Genomic DNA, 16,134 nt, shown 5'->3' with positions numbered 1-16,134 from the left:
GTAGGAATGTCAACTGGTACAGTCACTATGGAAAACGGTGAGGAGAATCCTCAAAAAACTAAAAATAGAGTTGCCATAGGATCCAGCAATCCCACTCCTGAGCATCTATCTCGAGAAAAGCATAATTCAAAAAGACACGTGCACTCCAATGTTCACTGCAGCATTATTTACAACAGCCACGACATGGACGTAACCTAAATGTCCACGAAGAGATGAATGGACAAAGAGGTTTTTACACTTCCGGCACACATACAGCAATGGAATACTACTCAGCCATAAAAAAGAATGAAATAATGCCATTTGCGGGAACATGAATGGACCTAAAGATGATCATACCAAGCCAAGAAACTCAAAGACAAACACCATACGAAATCACTGACATGTAGAATGTAAAGTCTGACACAAGTGAACTTATTGACAAAATAGACTCACAGACATAGAAAACAGACTTGGGGCTGACAAGGGGAAGGAGAGGCGGGGGAGGGACGGACTGAGAGTTTGGGATGAGCAGATGCAAACTATGACATATAAGATGGGTAAACAACTTGGGTCCTACTGTACAGCACAGGGATCTCCATTCAAAAGCCTGCAATAAACCGTCATGGAAAAGAATGCGTGTGTTTAAGATACATGGATACATAGATATATAACTGAATCACTTTGCTATACAGCAGAAATTAACACAGCATTGTAAATTAGCCACACGTCAATAAATTCTTTTTTTTTTTTTGGTCTTTTTGCCTTTTCTTGGGCCACTCCCATGGCAAATGGAGGTTCCCAGGCTAGGAGTCGAATCGGAGCCACAGCTGCCGGCCTACACCACAGCCACAGCAATGCGGGATCCGAGCCACGTCTGCAACCTACACCACAGTTCACGGCAACACTGGATCCTTAACCCACTGAGCATGGCCAGGGACCGAACCTGCAACCTCATGGTCCCTAGTTGGGTTCATTAACCACTGAGCCACAACGGGAACTCCAATCAATTTTTTGAAACAAGAAAGGTTTACAAGTTGCGCTGAGCCTGGAAAAGCTTGACAGCTGGAAGGTAAATTAAGGGTATTCCCAGGCAGACAGAAGAGCACATGCCAAGGCACTGAGGCACCACCAGAACACACAGGCTGGAATGGGCCAGAGCTTGAGTTCAGAAATACCACCAGACATCAGCGAGGTGGGCCAGACTAAGCTCCCTTCCCTTCCGTGCACAGGGGTCCCCAGTATGGGCTCCCATCCCCATCTCTCCCTCCCCTCGGCCTCTCCAGGCCAATCCTCAAAAGCAATACCCCCTCCAAGAACAATATCAAGAAACTCAGCAGCCTGGCCTCAGTACCGCAAGGACCAAGATGCATTCCTGCCTTTGAAAAATGGGCAGCAGAACACACATGACGTTAGAAGGACTTGAAAATAAATCTTGTGAAGTTAATAGAAGCACAGCAATTTGGAAGAAAAATAATCACATTTCCCTCCTGCTAAATCATTATTTGCCCCTGGTAAAGTCAATTATGTTAAAGAAAATAAGTTATTATTTTCAGGGGGGAAAAAAATGGAGTCTTGCTAAGTGCCTTTATTCCAGCAAATAAAACTCCAAGAGTGAATGCTTGAGTTCCCGTATTTATGAAGGTCTGTGGGCGGCCTGACTGGTACTGCTTAGACAAGATGCTGGGGATGGTCCATAATTCCCCCGGCAACCCGAGCATCTTTCCCAGGACCTCAAAACTGCCGTCTGTCTCTCAGACAGAAGCATCACGTCTCCAGACAGCCCAGGTGCCTGGCTATCCCCCCACAGCCCCCACCCCCAAGGGCTTCCTCTCCCTAAGGCTCCTGCCCACAGCTCACCCATGGGGAAACGAGCCTTGCGGGGTTTCTCACGTTTCCTCCCAGATATGCAGGCAAGGCTTCGCTTCCAAGCACACAGTCACGCTGGAGTCGGGGCGACTCCCAGCACTCTATTCTCGCCATTGGGGGCCATCTGGCCCCCAGGGAACACATGGCAACATCTGGACCTATTTGGGGTTGTCACAGCTGAAGGAAGGGAGTGCTATTAGGATCCAGTGGGTAGAGGCCAAGAATGCACAGCACAGCCCCCTCCCCCTAAATACACCTGACTCAGAAGGTCAGCAGTGCGCAGGGCTCGGAACATGCTTTATGTGAAGTCACCCATTTCACCCTTGAGCAAATGTGTGGGACAGGAATTGCTGTCATGCAGGTCAATAAGGAGCAAACTGGGGCAGGGGGCTGCAGAACCACCCCCCCAACACCCACCCCCAACCCCTGGGCTCCCCACCCAGCACTTCAGTCCTGGCTGGGATGGCACAGCCTTCACTCCATGTACCCGAGCAGTGATGGCACTGATATTTCCAGGACAAGGCAGTGAACCCCAGACAGGGCCCCTCCTGGGCAGAGCTGGGCCTGCCTCCCACATTCGGGCCGGCTGCCCCCTGCCCTTGCTGGGCGGGCAGCAATGACCCAGGCTCATGGTCTGGGCCATTCAGCTCCATCAGCCCAGAACCTGCTTTAGGGAACCTGGTTGATGAAAATAAGAAGGGAAAGCAGGACGCTGAAAACTCTGGGGGAGGCTGGCCTCTGGTCTCCTCCGTCCTGACCCCTGACCCGGGGCCAGCCTGCCCCCTCCCCAGGCATTCCCCCCACCTCTCCCCTTCCTCCTCCCTCCAGACTCCAAGGCCCTGGGGATTGAGGGCCACTCTCCCTGGGCCCACAGCCCTCTTACACCCACATCCTGTGGCCTGAGGTTGAGAACAACAGAGACAGTTGATTTCAGAAGAGATCAGGAGTTCCTGTCGTGGCGCACCGGAAACGAATCTGACTAGGAACCATGAGGTTGTGGGTTCGATCCCTGCCCTTGCTCAATGGGTTACGGATCCGGCACTGCCGTGAGCTGTGGTGTAGGTTGCAGATGCGGCTTGGATCTGGCGTTGCTGTGACTGTGGTGTAGGCTGGCAGCTGTTGCTCCGGTTCGACCCCTAGCCTGGGGACCTCCATATGCCATGGGTGTGGCCCTAAAACGCAAAAAAAAAAGGGCTCCGGCAGCCTGCAATGCCGGGAACAAAAGCTGAATCTGGCACAGACCCTGTCAAGCAAAAGCAGGAAATTACAGACCGTGACCTGGGACCAGCCAGGCACTCAGTGGAAGAGGAGCGTAGCAGGAAGTGAGGCCAGGAAGGCCAGGAAGGGCACTTTTAAAGGATGCCCTTTCGGAGCCCCCACTGTGGCTGAGCAATATGAAACCCCGCTAGTATCCATGAGGACACAGGTTTGATCCCCGGCCTCGCTCAGTGGCTTAAGGATCCGTTGTTGCCCTGAGCTGTGGTGTAGATCACAGACTCAGCTTGGATCCTGCATTGCTGTGCCTGTGGTGTAGGCCGGCAGCTGCAGCTCTGATCCGACCCCTAGGCTGGAACTTACATATGCTGTGGGTGCGGCCCTGAATAGAGAAAAAATAAATAAATAAAGGGGGCCCTTTCCAAGAGGGGAGCAGCCTAAGCAGTCTGATCTGAGAGCTGGGCTGGAGGAGGAACTCTGAGAAGACAAACTGAACATGTTGGTTCCGGCGTGTAAAAAAAATATCAAACAGATCCACAGCCCTGCAAATCCCCAAAGCGCCAAACACCGTAGCGTTTAAGGGCAAAAATCCAGCTGTGTGGGGAAGAACTACAGGGTGACTCTTGAGTCTCAGGGTCTAAGAACAAAGCTGGCAGGTAAGAAGGAAGGGGGGGGAGAGGAGGGGGCACAGGGGAGGGAGGGAGGGAGGGACCACTCTTTATCCCTGAAGCTGGGACACGCCTTCTCCATCCGCCCGTCACTGCTCAGCTCGACACCCAGGGGCCCAGTGAGCGGCTCATGCAGGACGCTCATCACCCCCAAAACTTTAGGGAAAAAACTAAAGCTCATGAGGCCACAGTGCCCTTTTCCAATGAAGAAGTGATGAAAATCATCACCAGAAATTGCATATTTCCTCCATGATAAGTTAAGACCAATGCAGTAAGGGAATCTGAGTGGTACCTCTTCCTGCTGAAAGGCCTCCAGCAAAAAAGACCTCCCAGCTCCTGGGGGGGCGGGGGGGCGGGGGGTCAGCGGAGAGGTGAGCACAGCACGGCGATTCTCCCAGCTGCCAGGGGAAGGGCCTGCAGCCCCCCTGAGGCCAAGAAGGTGGCCCTAGGTGCTGCCCCAGCCTGGATTCCGGGCATCCGACCCCAGGTCCAGGGCTCTCTCTGCCACCAAGTCCTCACACTTCACCCTGGGTTACTGTGGGTCTGACCGACTGACCCTCACCCGAAAGATAAGGGCTCGTTCAGCCAGTGAAGGTTCCGGCCTAGCCAAGACCCAGGGCTCATGAGCAGGCTTCCAGAACCATCTCCGGAGGCCGAAAGAATTCAGTGCAGGAATGAGCCTCGGGGTGCTGTGCTCTTTTTCGGGTGGTGAGAACAAAGGGGCAGTTATGAGGATGAATATTTTTTTTCTTGTATGTGATTTATACATACATTTTTTTTAAATTTTACTGGAGTACAGTCGACTCACAATGGTGCATTGGTTCCGGGTGTACGGCAAACTGGGTCGGTTATACATACACGTACATCTAAAGACGACCCTTTCATTTCTTTACTTATTTATTTGCTATGGCCACGCCCGGGGCATATGGAAGTTCCTGGGCCAGGGACCAGATCTGAGCCGCCGCTTCGACCTACAGCACAGCTACAGCCATGCCAGATCCCTCACCCACTGTGCTGGGCCGGGGGTCAAACCCGAGCCTCCGCAGCGACCCAAGCCTCTGCAGTTGGATTCCGAACCCCCCGCGCCACAGCGGGAGCTCCCGGAAGATGACCGTTTCGGAAAGTGGCTTTTCTTAGGCTCCCAGGTCTGCTCCCCTCCCTCCCCCACCCACGCCAGCAACCTCCCGGGCTGAGGACAGAGAAGAACACCCTAAATCTCTAGGACACGAGTGGCAGAATATCTATCAAAGAACAAGGCAGCATCCGAACCCATTCACATCTCTTCCCATCTTCATAGGGGTCTGGTTGTCGGATCTGCCAAGGACTCTGGGGACGGAAGGCTGTGACATCTTATGATCCGGGCTCAGCGCCCGTGGTGCTGAGGGGTCCATCACAGCGCTTCCTGATCAAGGGAAAATAAGCATCAATAAGAACACGTGAGGGAGTTCCCTGGTGGCGCAGAAGGTTAAGGATCCGGCATTGTCACTGCTGTAGCTCAGGTTTGGTCCCTGGTCCAGGAACTTCCACAGGACACACGCGCAGCCAAAAAAAAGTGTACCTAACCTACCCAAGCAAGTGAAACAAATCACTCAAGATGGCACAGGAATCTTGTATCACACTCCTGAGGAAAGGCCACAGCAAACTGCACCTGTAGACAGCCAGTACTCCGATGAAGACTCCAAGGGACCGGGTTTTTTGTTTGGTTTCTTGCTGTTTGTTTTTGGCCGCCCCCTGGCAGATGGAATTCCCAGGCCTGGGATCAGATCCCAGCTGTAGTTTCAGCCTGAATTGCAGCTGGGACAAAGTCAGATCCTTAACCCACTGTGCCGGGCTGGGGCTCGAACCTGCGTCCCAGAGCTCCCAAGACAAGGCCAATTCCATTGCCACTGCACCACAGCAGGAGCTCCACCAAGGAACATTTATGATGAGAGGTTTCCCTCGGGGAGCGTCAAGGATCAGCCTTCATCAGGTCCCCTCAGGACCCCTGGGAACCAGTAGGAACTCCAACTGCTGATCTCATCTCAGAGCGAACATTCTAGAGAAGACATTCAGTAGCTCTCCCCAGGGTCCACCCCCACCTGACAGCAAGCAGGGACGGAAGTCCAGGCTCACCCTGCTTTAGTCCCCCAGTCAGATGGCAGTGGGGGGGCTGTTGGGGAAAAAAAGCCTGAATTAACTAGAGGTTCAGTCTCAGGCAACACAAGGCTTATACTTAACAAACAATCAATAATGAAAGAAACTAACCTTTGCCAAGCACAGCCCAGGGGCCGGTGTGTGCGGCTGCCTCTTTACCCCCAGAACTGCCTGAGGAGGGCAGTGCTGCCGCCAGCTAGACAGAGGAGAAAGTACACAACTCGCCCAAGCTTACTCAATTAGTCGGAGATGGAGCCGAAATTCAGAGCGAGACACCTCTCGAGTCCCAAGCCTACTCCTTGGCCCAGACCTCATGCTGAAAGAAAACCCTTGAGAACCCAGATGCAAATTTAACAGGTGGACAAGCAATCTGTCTGGGGTGAAACCTTCAGCCTTTGGGAGGCAGAAGTGCACCTGTGTGGAGGTACACTCAGCAGCTCACCTGCATGCAGGTAAACTGCAGCCTCGAGCCTACACGGTGCTTACAAATGACCCTCCGGACACACGATGTCCTTCATCTGCCACAAGCCAACACCCTCCCCGGCCCCGTTAGCTCCTGAAATTAAAGCGCCCCTGACCGCCCTGGGCCCCTGCAGGCTGTGGACGGGGGCTGGTCCACCGTGACCAGCACCCCTGGAGCTGTCCACTGGGCCCACACGAACACGCAAGACAGGTGCCTAAGGCCCTCCCTGCCATCACGGGAGACCTGGGGTTCTGGATCCAGCAGGGCCTGGCCCTCCACTCGCGCCACAAAACCTCGGCTGGTGAGAGACTGGAAATAAGCCTCATCCGCCAGCAGGTGGGCACAGGTGGGGGCGGGCGGTTGGATGACCACCCCTGGGGAAGGCGCTTTCACCAGCACTCCCTCCCCCCACGCCCACGAGCACTGCACACGACCCCACTTCAAACCTACGCCCCTCCTACGGTACAGCACAGAGAACTATCCAATCACTTGGGATAGAACGTGCTGGAAGACAGTATGAGAAAAAGAATGTATATAATACGTATGACTGGGTCACTCTGCTTACAGGAGAGATTGATACCACATCAGAAATTAACCATACCTTTTTTTTTTTTTTTTTTAAAGGCCGCAACTGCAGCATATGGAAGTTCCCAGGCTACGGGTCCAATCGGAGCTGCAGCTGCCAGCCTACACCACAGCCACAGCAATGCAGGATCCGAGCCATGTGTGCGACCTACACCACAGCTCATGGCAACACCAGATCCCTAACCCACTGAGCAAGGCCAGGGATCAAACCTGCGTCCTCATGGTTACCAGTCGGATTAGTTAGTTACCACCGAGCCACAACAGGAACTCCTCAACTATGTTTTAATTTTTAAAAAATTAATAATAAGTAAATAAATAAACCTAAGCAGCTTCCTTCCAGGTCCCAAACCACCTGATCTTATTGTCCTGTCGCCAAGGTGATTACAAGGAACCTCCAGGTAGGAACACAGAAACTAATTAGATTCTGCAAGTGTCGCGAAGAAAGGGGGGCTTCCACCATGAGCTCCCACCTCCCAGGCATCTGCTAAGCCCTGGGGACCCACAAGCTTACAGGAAAAGTCACCCAAATGGCAGCATCCAAAAGCAGAGTGAAACACAGGCGGAAAAACCTTAGGTCGTGATAATGCGACTCTTATGGGCTGGGTTCTGTCCCCCCAAATTCCAGTGTTGAAGCTCTAACCCCAGTATCTCAGTACCTGGAAACAAGGCGTTTAAAGAAGGGACTAAGAGGGAGTTCCCAGCGTGGCTCAGTGGAAACGAATCTGACTAGCATCCATGAGGAGGCAGGTTCCATCCCTGGCCTCGCTCGGCGGGGTAAGGATCCAGCATTGCTGTGAGCTGTGGTGTAAGCTGCAGATGTGGCTCGGATCCCGAGTTGCTGTGGCTGTGGCGTAGGCCAGCGACTACAGCTCTGATTCAACCCCTAGCCTGGGAACCTCCATATGCCATGGGTGCAGCCCTAAAAAAAAAAAAAAAAAAAATTTAAAGTAAAAATACGAAAAGAAAGAAACTACAAAAGAGCCTAAGGTGGAGTGACATCATCGGGTGGCCCCCCATCCAGTGTGACGAGGTGCTTCTAAGAGGAGACTAGGACACAGACACACACGGGAAGACCACGTGAGGACACGGCAGGAAGACGGCCGTCTACACAGCAAAAGGTCTCTGAAGGAGCCAACCCTGCTGACACATTCATCTTGGACGTCTCTCCTCCCAAAGTGTGAAAATAACTCCCACTGTTGACGCCCCAAGTCGGGTGTTAAGGCAGCAAACGAGGAGAGGCCTCGCTCAGTATCCTGCCAGGACAGGTTCTGGGAGCCCCGGGACCCCGAAGCCCCTGGAGGCTCAAATCCGGGGGCTGAGCGAGTCTGAAGCCTCAGGCATCGCCCCTTGTAGCACCTGCCTGCCAGCTGCCCACTCCAGAATCTTCTCTTCAGAGCAGACTCGGGCCCTGCCCTGAACAAACTGGAGCATCTCCCAGCTCCGTGGCCCTGACACTGCGGGCCCCACATCCATCGGCAGCCTTCCCTGCACCCCACACGGGCTCACCTCCCAAATCGCACCCGGGTCCCCTTCAAGGGTGGGCTGAGAGGCGGGAGAGGCAAACTGGACCCCCAATGACACGCCCCGACACCCTCTCAGCCTGGTGAAAACAGACCACGGGGACAGAAAGAAATGTCAGCGAAGATACAGGGAAACTGGAGCTCTTACGCGTGTGCGCGCGCACGTGCGCGCGCGCACACACACACACACACACACACACACACACACAGCTGGTGGGAACGTAAAATGGCACAGCCGCTGGGGAAAAGTTTGGCAGGTTCTGAAAATGCCAAACATGCAACTGCCATACAATTCGACAATCGCGCTCCCGGGCCTTTGAAGGTTACATGCACACCAAACACCTGCACACAAATGTGCACAGCAGCTGTACGCGTGGCAGCCCGAACCCAGGCGGGGGGTTAAACCGTCTGCCGCACGTCCGCACCTCCAGACACGGCTCAGCGATGACAAGAAACAATCTATCCGCACCCACAGCAACCAACCCAGCTCGCTGGTGAGGTATGCGGAGCACAAAGAGGCCCTCCTTTTGGTCACGCAGTGTACAGTCCCACTCAGGCGACATTCTGGAAATGACAAAATGATGGAAACGGAGAACAGATTAACGGTTGCCAGGGATTATGCCGGAGGGAAAAGGCAGGGAGTGTGGGCACAAAAGGACCAGAGGAGGGGACCTCGAGGGGACAGACAGGCTCTGTATCTTCATGGTACCCGCGCCAATACCCAGGTTTGATCCTGTGCTGCAGTTTTGCAAGATTGGACCTTAAGGGAAACGGATGTTGGGATCTCTCTGGATTATTTCTTTTTTTGCTTATTTCTTAACCACTGTCATGTCTCTAATTACCTGAAGATCCAAAGTTTAATGGAAGAAAAGAAGGGAGAGGAAGGAAAGCACAGAGGAAAGAGGGAAGGAAGCAGGAAGAAAGAGAAAAAGAAAGGAGAGAGAGGAGTTCCCTGGTGGCTCAGTGGGTTAAGGACCTGGCGTTGTCACTGCTGTGGCATGGGTTCAATCCCTGGCCCTAGAACTTCCACATACCACTAGCACAGCCAACCTCCCCACCTCCCAAAAAAAAAAGAAAAAAGATAAGGAAAGAAGAGAGAGGGAGGGAGAGAAAGACCGCTGGTGGCCTTGGGCCCAGGCACTGTGGCTTTTCTCCTGCACCCAGTACAGGACTCACAATTGCCTATCTCTCTCCATGTTTTCATTACCTGCATCCTCAGAGGTCACAAGAGACCAAGAGAAAGGACTGTTCATAGACCTTAAGACAATCCTAAGAAGACGTCTGATATTCTGGGCGAACATTGGCACAACAATAAATTTAAAATGTTTATAATGTTTCCAAAGCAAAATCAGGTTTGCAGAAATATCAGACGCCCTAATTTGGTTTTTCTGCAACTCCAGTGAATGAAAATGTCTGCGTTTCTATTTACTTACGATCAAATCTAATTTTTCTTCCCCAAAAGGAGCAGCTGGCTTGCTACTCTAGCCCACAAAAGGGATCTCGCTGCGACTCCCACGCTCCCAAGCTCACTGACATTACCCATCCTGCTAATTATCATCGCCCAGGGCTTATCTGAATACACATGTCATAAACGCCAGGCCAACGTCACTTCCCCCTAACATGGGGGCAAAACGCACCATTAAGAAATCAACTTTGGGGAGTTCCCGTTGTGGCTCAGTGGGTTAAGAACCCAACTAGTATCCATGAGGACTCAGGTTTGATCCCTAGCCTCACTCAGGGGGTTAAGGATCCGGTGTTGCCGAAAGCTGTGGTGTAGGTTGCAGATGTGGCTCGGCTCCCACATTGCTGTAGCTGTGGTGTAGGCCAGCAGCTGCAGCTCCAATTCAAACCCTAGCCTGGAACTTCCATATGCCAAAGTTGTGGCCCTTAAAAAAAAAAAAAAAAAAAAGAAAGAAACCTCGGAAAAAAAGTACTCCTCCAGCCACCATGACTGTCAGGTCTAAACAGGAAATCACTTGTCACTACATTTCTAACCTGCACTTCATTACATAAAACTTTACCAAAAGCACCACGCCAGGGAGTGCCTGGCTTATCTCAAATGCTCATCTCACAGCTTCCCACTCTGAGGACACCAGTTCAATGAATACTCACAGGTCTTAGCAGAAGGCAGGCTTAAATCCACTTTCCAGATGAGGAAACTGAGGCCAAGAAAGCAGGAGTAATTTTCTCAAGGGTCACAGAGCAACTAAGAGCCAGAAGTTTTAGGGGGTTTTTTTCTTTTTTTTTTTTTTTTGTCCTTTTAGGGCCACACCCACAGCATATGAAGGTTCACGGGCTAGGGGTCAAATTAGAGCTGCAGCTGCCAGCCTACACCACAGCCACAGCAATGCAGGATCTGAGCCGTGTCTGCAACCTACAGCACAGCTCACGGCAACACCAGATCCATAACCCACTAAGCGAGGCCAGGATCGAACCCACAACCTCATGGTTCCTAGACAGATTCATTTCCGCTTCGCCACGACGGGAACTCCAAGAGTCAGAAATTTTAAATGCCCAGCAATCCCACTGTTCATTGCAGCATTATTTCTAATAGCCCAGACATGGAAGCAACCTAAATGTCCATCAACAAATGAATGGATAAAGAAGATGTGCCATATACACACAGTGGACTATTACTCAACCATAAAAAGCAATGAAATAATGCTACCTGTAGCAACAAGGGTGGGCCTAGACACTATCACACTAAGTGAACAAAGTCAGAAAGAGAAAGACAAGTGCCATGTGAAATCACTTACATGTGGAATCTAAAATAGGACACAAAAGAACTTAACTAGGAAACAGAAACAGACGCACAAACAGAACAGCCTTGGGGTTGCCAAGGGGGAAGAGGCGGAGAAGGGGTGGACTGGGATTTGGAGTCAGCAGATGCAAAGTGCTGTATGTAGGCTGCATAGACAAGGTCCCACTGCACAGCGCAGGCAACTGTATTCAATATCCTGTGATAAACAATAACGGAAAAGAATAGTTAGGTGTGCGTATATTATACATATATAACTGAATAACTCTGCTGTGCAGCAGAAACACAGCCGTGTGAATCAACTACTCCTCAATCAAATTAGACCAAGAAAAGTCACGGTGCCAACGCCCACATCCCTGCTCGAGCTCTGCCTAGAGTGAAGAGGGAAGGGCACACTGGGGTCACTGGAGTTCGTTCCATCTGCTTGGTAACAAAGCTAAAGGCTGGAAAGAGAACCTTGTCTCCCCGGCTGCCCTCCACGCGGCCTCCACCCATGTTCTATTGCTGCCCCAGCGAAGCACCACCCCCTGAGCAGGGGAACACCAGCCACTTTCACTATGTCACTGGGCTCCAGGTCAGACACCCAAAGGCTCTGGGTCCAAAGCCCAGGTGCTGGCCGGTAGGGCTCTCCTGGGAGGCTCAGGGATGAACCTGCTCTCCGGGCTCATCCTGAGTATGGGCAGAACCCGGCTGTGATTGAGGCACTGGGGTCCCGTTTCCTTGCTGGCTGTCAGCTGGAGCCACCCTTAGCTCCCTGAGGCCTCATTGCGATGCAAGCAAGTGGACCCTCAAATCTCAGGGCCAGCAACCTCTCCCCTCTCCTGGCTTGTAATTTTTTTTTTTTTTTTTGCTTTTTTTACGGCAGCACCAGTGGCATAGGGAGGGTCCCAGGCTAGGGGTCGAATCGGAGCTACAGCGGCTGGCCTGCACCACAGCCACAGCAACACAGGATCCAAACCAGGTCTGCAAATTACACCAGAGCTCGCAGCAACGCCGGGTCCTTAACCCACTGAGCAAGACCAGGGATCAAACCTGCAATCTCATGGTTCCTAGTCGGATTCCTTTCCCTTGCGCCACGACGCACACTCCCAGGCTCGGGTTGTTGACTCCTCTTCTGCCGCATCTCTCTAAGTCCCTCTTCTGTGACCAGCCAGAAAAGATTCTCTGCTTTGGGGGCCCATGTGAGGATAATCGCCCCGGGGGTTCGTAACCACAATCACAGCTGCAAAATCACACATCATGTTCACAAGTCTTGGGGAGTGGGGCATGGACATTTGGGGGGCTTTTTCTGCCTCCCACTCCCTCCTGAGATGGGACACACTGCATCTTTTCACCTAATCTCAGGAGCAGCCCTATGGACACAATTTTACTGGTGTTGGGACACAAGACTGCCTCGCTGGAGGACGACGGAAAGGTTCACCTGTCCCAACCCCTCAGTGTGACAGCTAGGTCAAAGTTCATGCCTGTGGTAATAAGCCAGGTCTGTAAACACTGACCCTCCAAACTCCACCCCAAAGGAAGAAATTAACAGGCTGGTACATTTCACAGGTGGCCCTCCCCCCACCCCCCACCCACGGGGATGAAACCAAGGAACCAGCATTTCCTGCCTTTGCTAAGGAAGCAACAGATCAGCTGTTTACTCCTCTCCTGATTTTGCAAAATAAAAAATAACGGTCTCATTTACAAACAATGCTTCTAACAGATCTGAAGAACTGGGGGAACAATGAGCTGTGATTCATGTTTCCAAATGAGAGGGAGGTTTACCATTTGCTCTCCCCTCGTGATTCATTCAAGAGCCAAGTGACCAGGGCCGGGTGGAAGCGCGGCCGCCCACAGACCCGCCAGAGCCCATCTGGGGAGACACAGCCCCCTTGTGAGGTTTCCCCCCACCACCAACAAAACCCTCGGCTGCTAAAAGGGACATCCAGTGATTTTCCCTTAGAAAGAGCCAATTAGCTCGTGGGAATGAGTGCATACACCCAGGACTTCCATCCTTCCAGCCAGCACCCTCCCGCAAACGCCCAGGGGGCGTCTGAATGCACGTGTCCTCTGCTTCCTCCCCCCAATCAGGAGCCAGGGGTGGGGGGCTCCAGTTATTTAAAGCTCCTTCTGGTGCTAAAAGAGTTGTGCTCTTGTCATTCCCACTGGGTTCAGCTCTGTCACCTCCACCTGATGAAACTAAGCAGAACAGCCCCCGCCCCCTCCCCTGCCGCCACCAGCATCCTTCTCCCAACAGCATCCTTCTCTGAACCGCCTGGCAAAACCATCCAGCATGCTTTTCTTTGGAAACTTTCCAACATGGTGTTTCCCGAAAACCAAAGTAGGAGCCACAGGTGTGATGTCAGAGACCGCGGCAGTGAGTGCTAGCCAAGCTTCTGGAAGGTGTGTGAGTTACCTACCTACCGAGGAAGGACCCAGCCCTGTTCTTGCCTGTAGCCGCCGCCCCACTAGAGACCCTGCCAGCTCCACTCGTCGACCTTCCCTTTGGTCTCTAGACACGACAGGAGAGGCACCCTCACAGGATCTACACCCACAGGTCACCCTGGGAGCCAAGGGTATCAAAGAGTCTTCAAATACGGCGTCCTAAAGAGAAGCCCCTCCCCGGTCTCCTGGAGGGGGCAGTGGGGGTGACCTTGAACTTTAGAGCCAAGGCCAGGGTTCAGTTTCAGGATGGAGCACTTACTAAAGGCTTTAACCTGCCCGCTGCTGCTGTGAAATGGGGGGAGGTAGAATCATCCCCCTCTGTCCATGTCCCCGTCCCACCCCCCATCCCCAGCACAGAACGGAGGGAGCAGGTCGTCGGCAGGAGCCAATGCTGGTCACCGCCTGGTCCCCAGGGCAGTGGGCTCTCCTCCGGCCTCTCCGCAGTGCTCCAGCTCCTCCTTCGCCTCTCAGGCCTCTCCCCACACAGCCCACACCCCCAAGGCCCCCGTGCTGAAAGGGTCCCAGCGGGAAGCTCCACCCCTAAAGCTCCCTCATCAAATGCAGATTGACAGGGACGTTTCTGTCTGGACCGAAACCACCTGAACACACACAGGATGCTGCTTACAAACTCAGCTGCAGTCAGAAGGCCCGGCTCTGCTGCTGACCTTTGTAAACCGGCCGGAGCCTCAGGCCTCATCCCTAAAACGGAGGTGGGCAGGAAATCCATCCACCATGGTCCCAAAGCAGTGCTGCAAGGGGAACAAGCCGGTGCAGGCCCAGGGCGACCCAGACCTGTCCCAGTGTCCAGGCCAGCGTCACGCTATGTCTCCACCACCTACCAGAGAAGCCACTGGCTTCAGAGAAAGTAAACAGAGCCCCAGGCACTGGAACCACCCAGGAGGCTCCCAGAGAGTCAGAGGACCAGGACGGACCCAGACCAGCAGTGGGGTGGGCCAGGCACTCCTTCCCAGGGCAGTGCACAGGCTCAGGGCCGGGAGGGGAAGGGGGACGCAGGCTGCAGTGCCGGAACCCAGGAGGGCACCCGCGGCTTTGGAGGGGAGGCCAAGGTTACAAAAGGCCTTCGGAGTCAGGCAGTCCTGCCTGGCTGAGGACGTGCTCAAAGACCCCTTTGGATGGTGGAGCAGGAGACTGGAAACCCACGGAGAAGAGGTGGGGCTGGGAGAGCAGCCGCTGACCCAGACCCGTGCCTCCGGTGGGCGAGTTCAGAGAAGGCAGGAACCCACAGGCCTCAGCAGGCCGGGCTGCCCGCTCCAGCGAGGAGGGCAGCCGAGTGCACAGGGGCCTGGGGCTGTTTGTTTTGCCTCTAAGGAAAGCCTCGCTCTCTGGAATGTGTACTTGCTCCGAAATGTAAACTTGCAAACGACTCCCTCTGCAAAATCCTCAGGAAACGACAAAGAGCAGAGGAGCCAGGGCAGGTCCCCGCCCTTCCTAAGCCGCTCGGCCGCTGGTCTCCGAGGGTCCCGCATGGTCCACGGCTGGGCCACCAGGCGGCCGGCGGCGCGCTCGGCCCGCCCAGGTCGCGCACGCCACCTCCCACCAGGGGCGAGCACAATTCTTCGCTTTGATCGCTGCAACTTGAAACTGTCCACCCGGAGCCCCAGACACCGGGCACAACTTCACGCGAAGAGCAAAAAGGCGCGGCAGAACAATGCCCCCGGGGCCTCCCGCCCCGGTTCGGGATCCAGGAGTCGGGGGGCAAGCCCCGAGGCAGGAAGGCTCCGCCGCCAGGGTAGCCGCCCGGGAACTGGATGTCGGAGGGGACACCCTCGGGAAGTGACACAACCCGCCCCCCGCCCCTGCGTGTCCCCGGCCCGGCTCTCCCGGGCTCCGGAGGGGGCGCGGGGACAGCGTGCGCCGGGGACGCGAGTGGGCAGTGCCCGCCGACGGGGCGCGACCCGACTCTCGCGCGGGGCGGAGACGCGAGGTCCCGGCCACCGCGGCGGCCACCCCGCATCCCGCCCGCGCCCCGCCGCCCGGGCCGCCCCGAGCGCGCCGCGCGGGGCACGGCTCACCCACGCCGTATTTCTCCTCCCGCTTGGTGGGCACCCAGCGCGTCATGGTGCCGCCCGCGTCCCGGCGCCCAGGCCGCCGCCGCCGCTCCGCCAGGAAACTCCGCGCCTAGGCCGCCATTTTCCATTCCTTTCGAGCCGCGACAGGATGGGGTGGAAAAAGTTTGCGGCGGAGGCGGTGTCATGTGGGACGGGGCGGGCGGAGCGTCGCGGGCCGGATGGGAAAGGCCGGGAGCGCCGGCGGGAGGCGGGAGGCGGGACGCGGCGGGCGCTGGGCCGCCCCCCGCCCTCCCGCGCCGGCCCGATCGCCGCGTCCCCGCTGCGCCCCCAGCCCCGGACCCCAGCCTGGCCCCCGAGCTCCTGCTTCACGACCCCCCCACCGCCCCCAAGGAGCGCCCCCGCAGAGGCGCGGTCTCGTCTTTATCCTCGGAGTTTCTTGGAGTCAGGGAACCCTCCCCGGGCTGGGAGAGGGGTGCGCCCCGCGCGGAGGGGG

At 54.8% G+C, this 16,134-nt stretch overlaps 1 protein-coding gene across 14 annotated transcripts in view; it reads right to left on the bottom strand.

Annotated features, from left to right (window-relative positions):
- The window catches only part of DOCK1 (dedicator of cytokinesis 1), a 539,709-nt gene extending 523,876 nt beyond the window's left edge, over positions 1–15,833 (bottom strand). For 12 of the 14 annotated variants that reach the window (XR_014827178.1, XR_014827177.1, XR_014827179.1 and 9 more), the window contains exon 1: positions 15,645–15,796. Coding sequence is in view for 6 of the 14 variants with exons in the window: in XM_021072613.2 (XP_020928272.2) it covers positions 15,645–15,690 (46 nt within the window). In the remaining 8 variants the exon portion in view is untranslated. Of the gene's footprint in view, positions 1–15,644 lie in introns of all 14 variants that reach the window. The other 2 variants (XM_084995915.1, XM_084995916.1) reach the window with 1 other exon arrangement.
- Positions 15,834–16,134: the final 301 nt, after the last annotated feature.

The sequence above is a fragment of the Sus scrofa genome, chromosome 14, assembly GCF_054392235.1.
Source record: "Sus scrofa isolate SSC_HxYL_T2T_F1_AM1 chromosome 14, Sscrofa_HxYL_maternal_Yorkshire_Landrace_v2.0, whole genome shotgun sequence".
NCBI classification, from domain to species: Eukaryota; Metazoa; Chordata; class Mammalia; order Artiodactyla; family Suidae; genus Sus; species Sus scrofa.
This window is presented reverse-complemented; position numbering and strand designations above follow the sequence as displayed.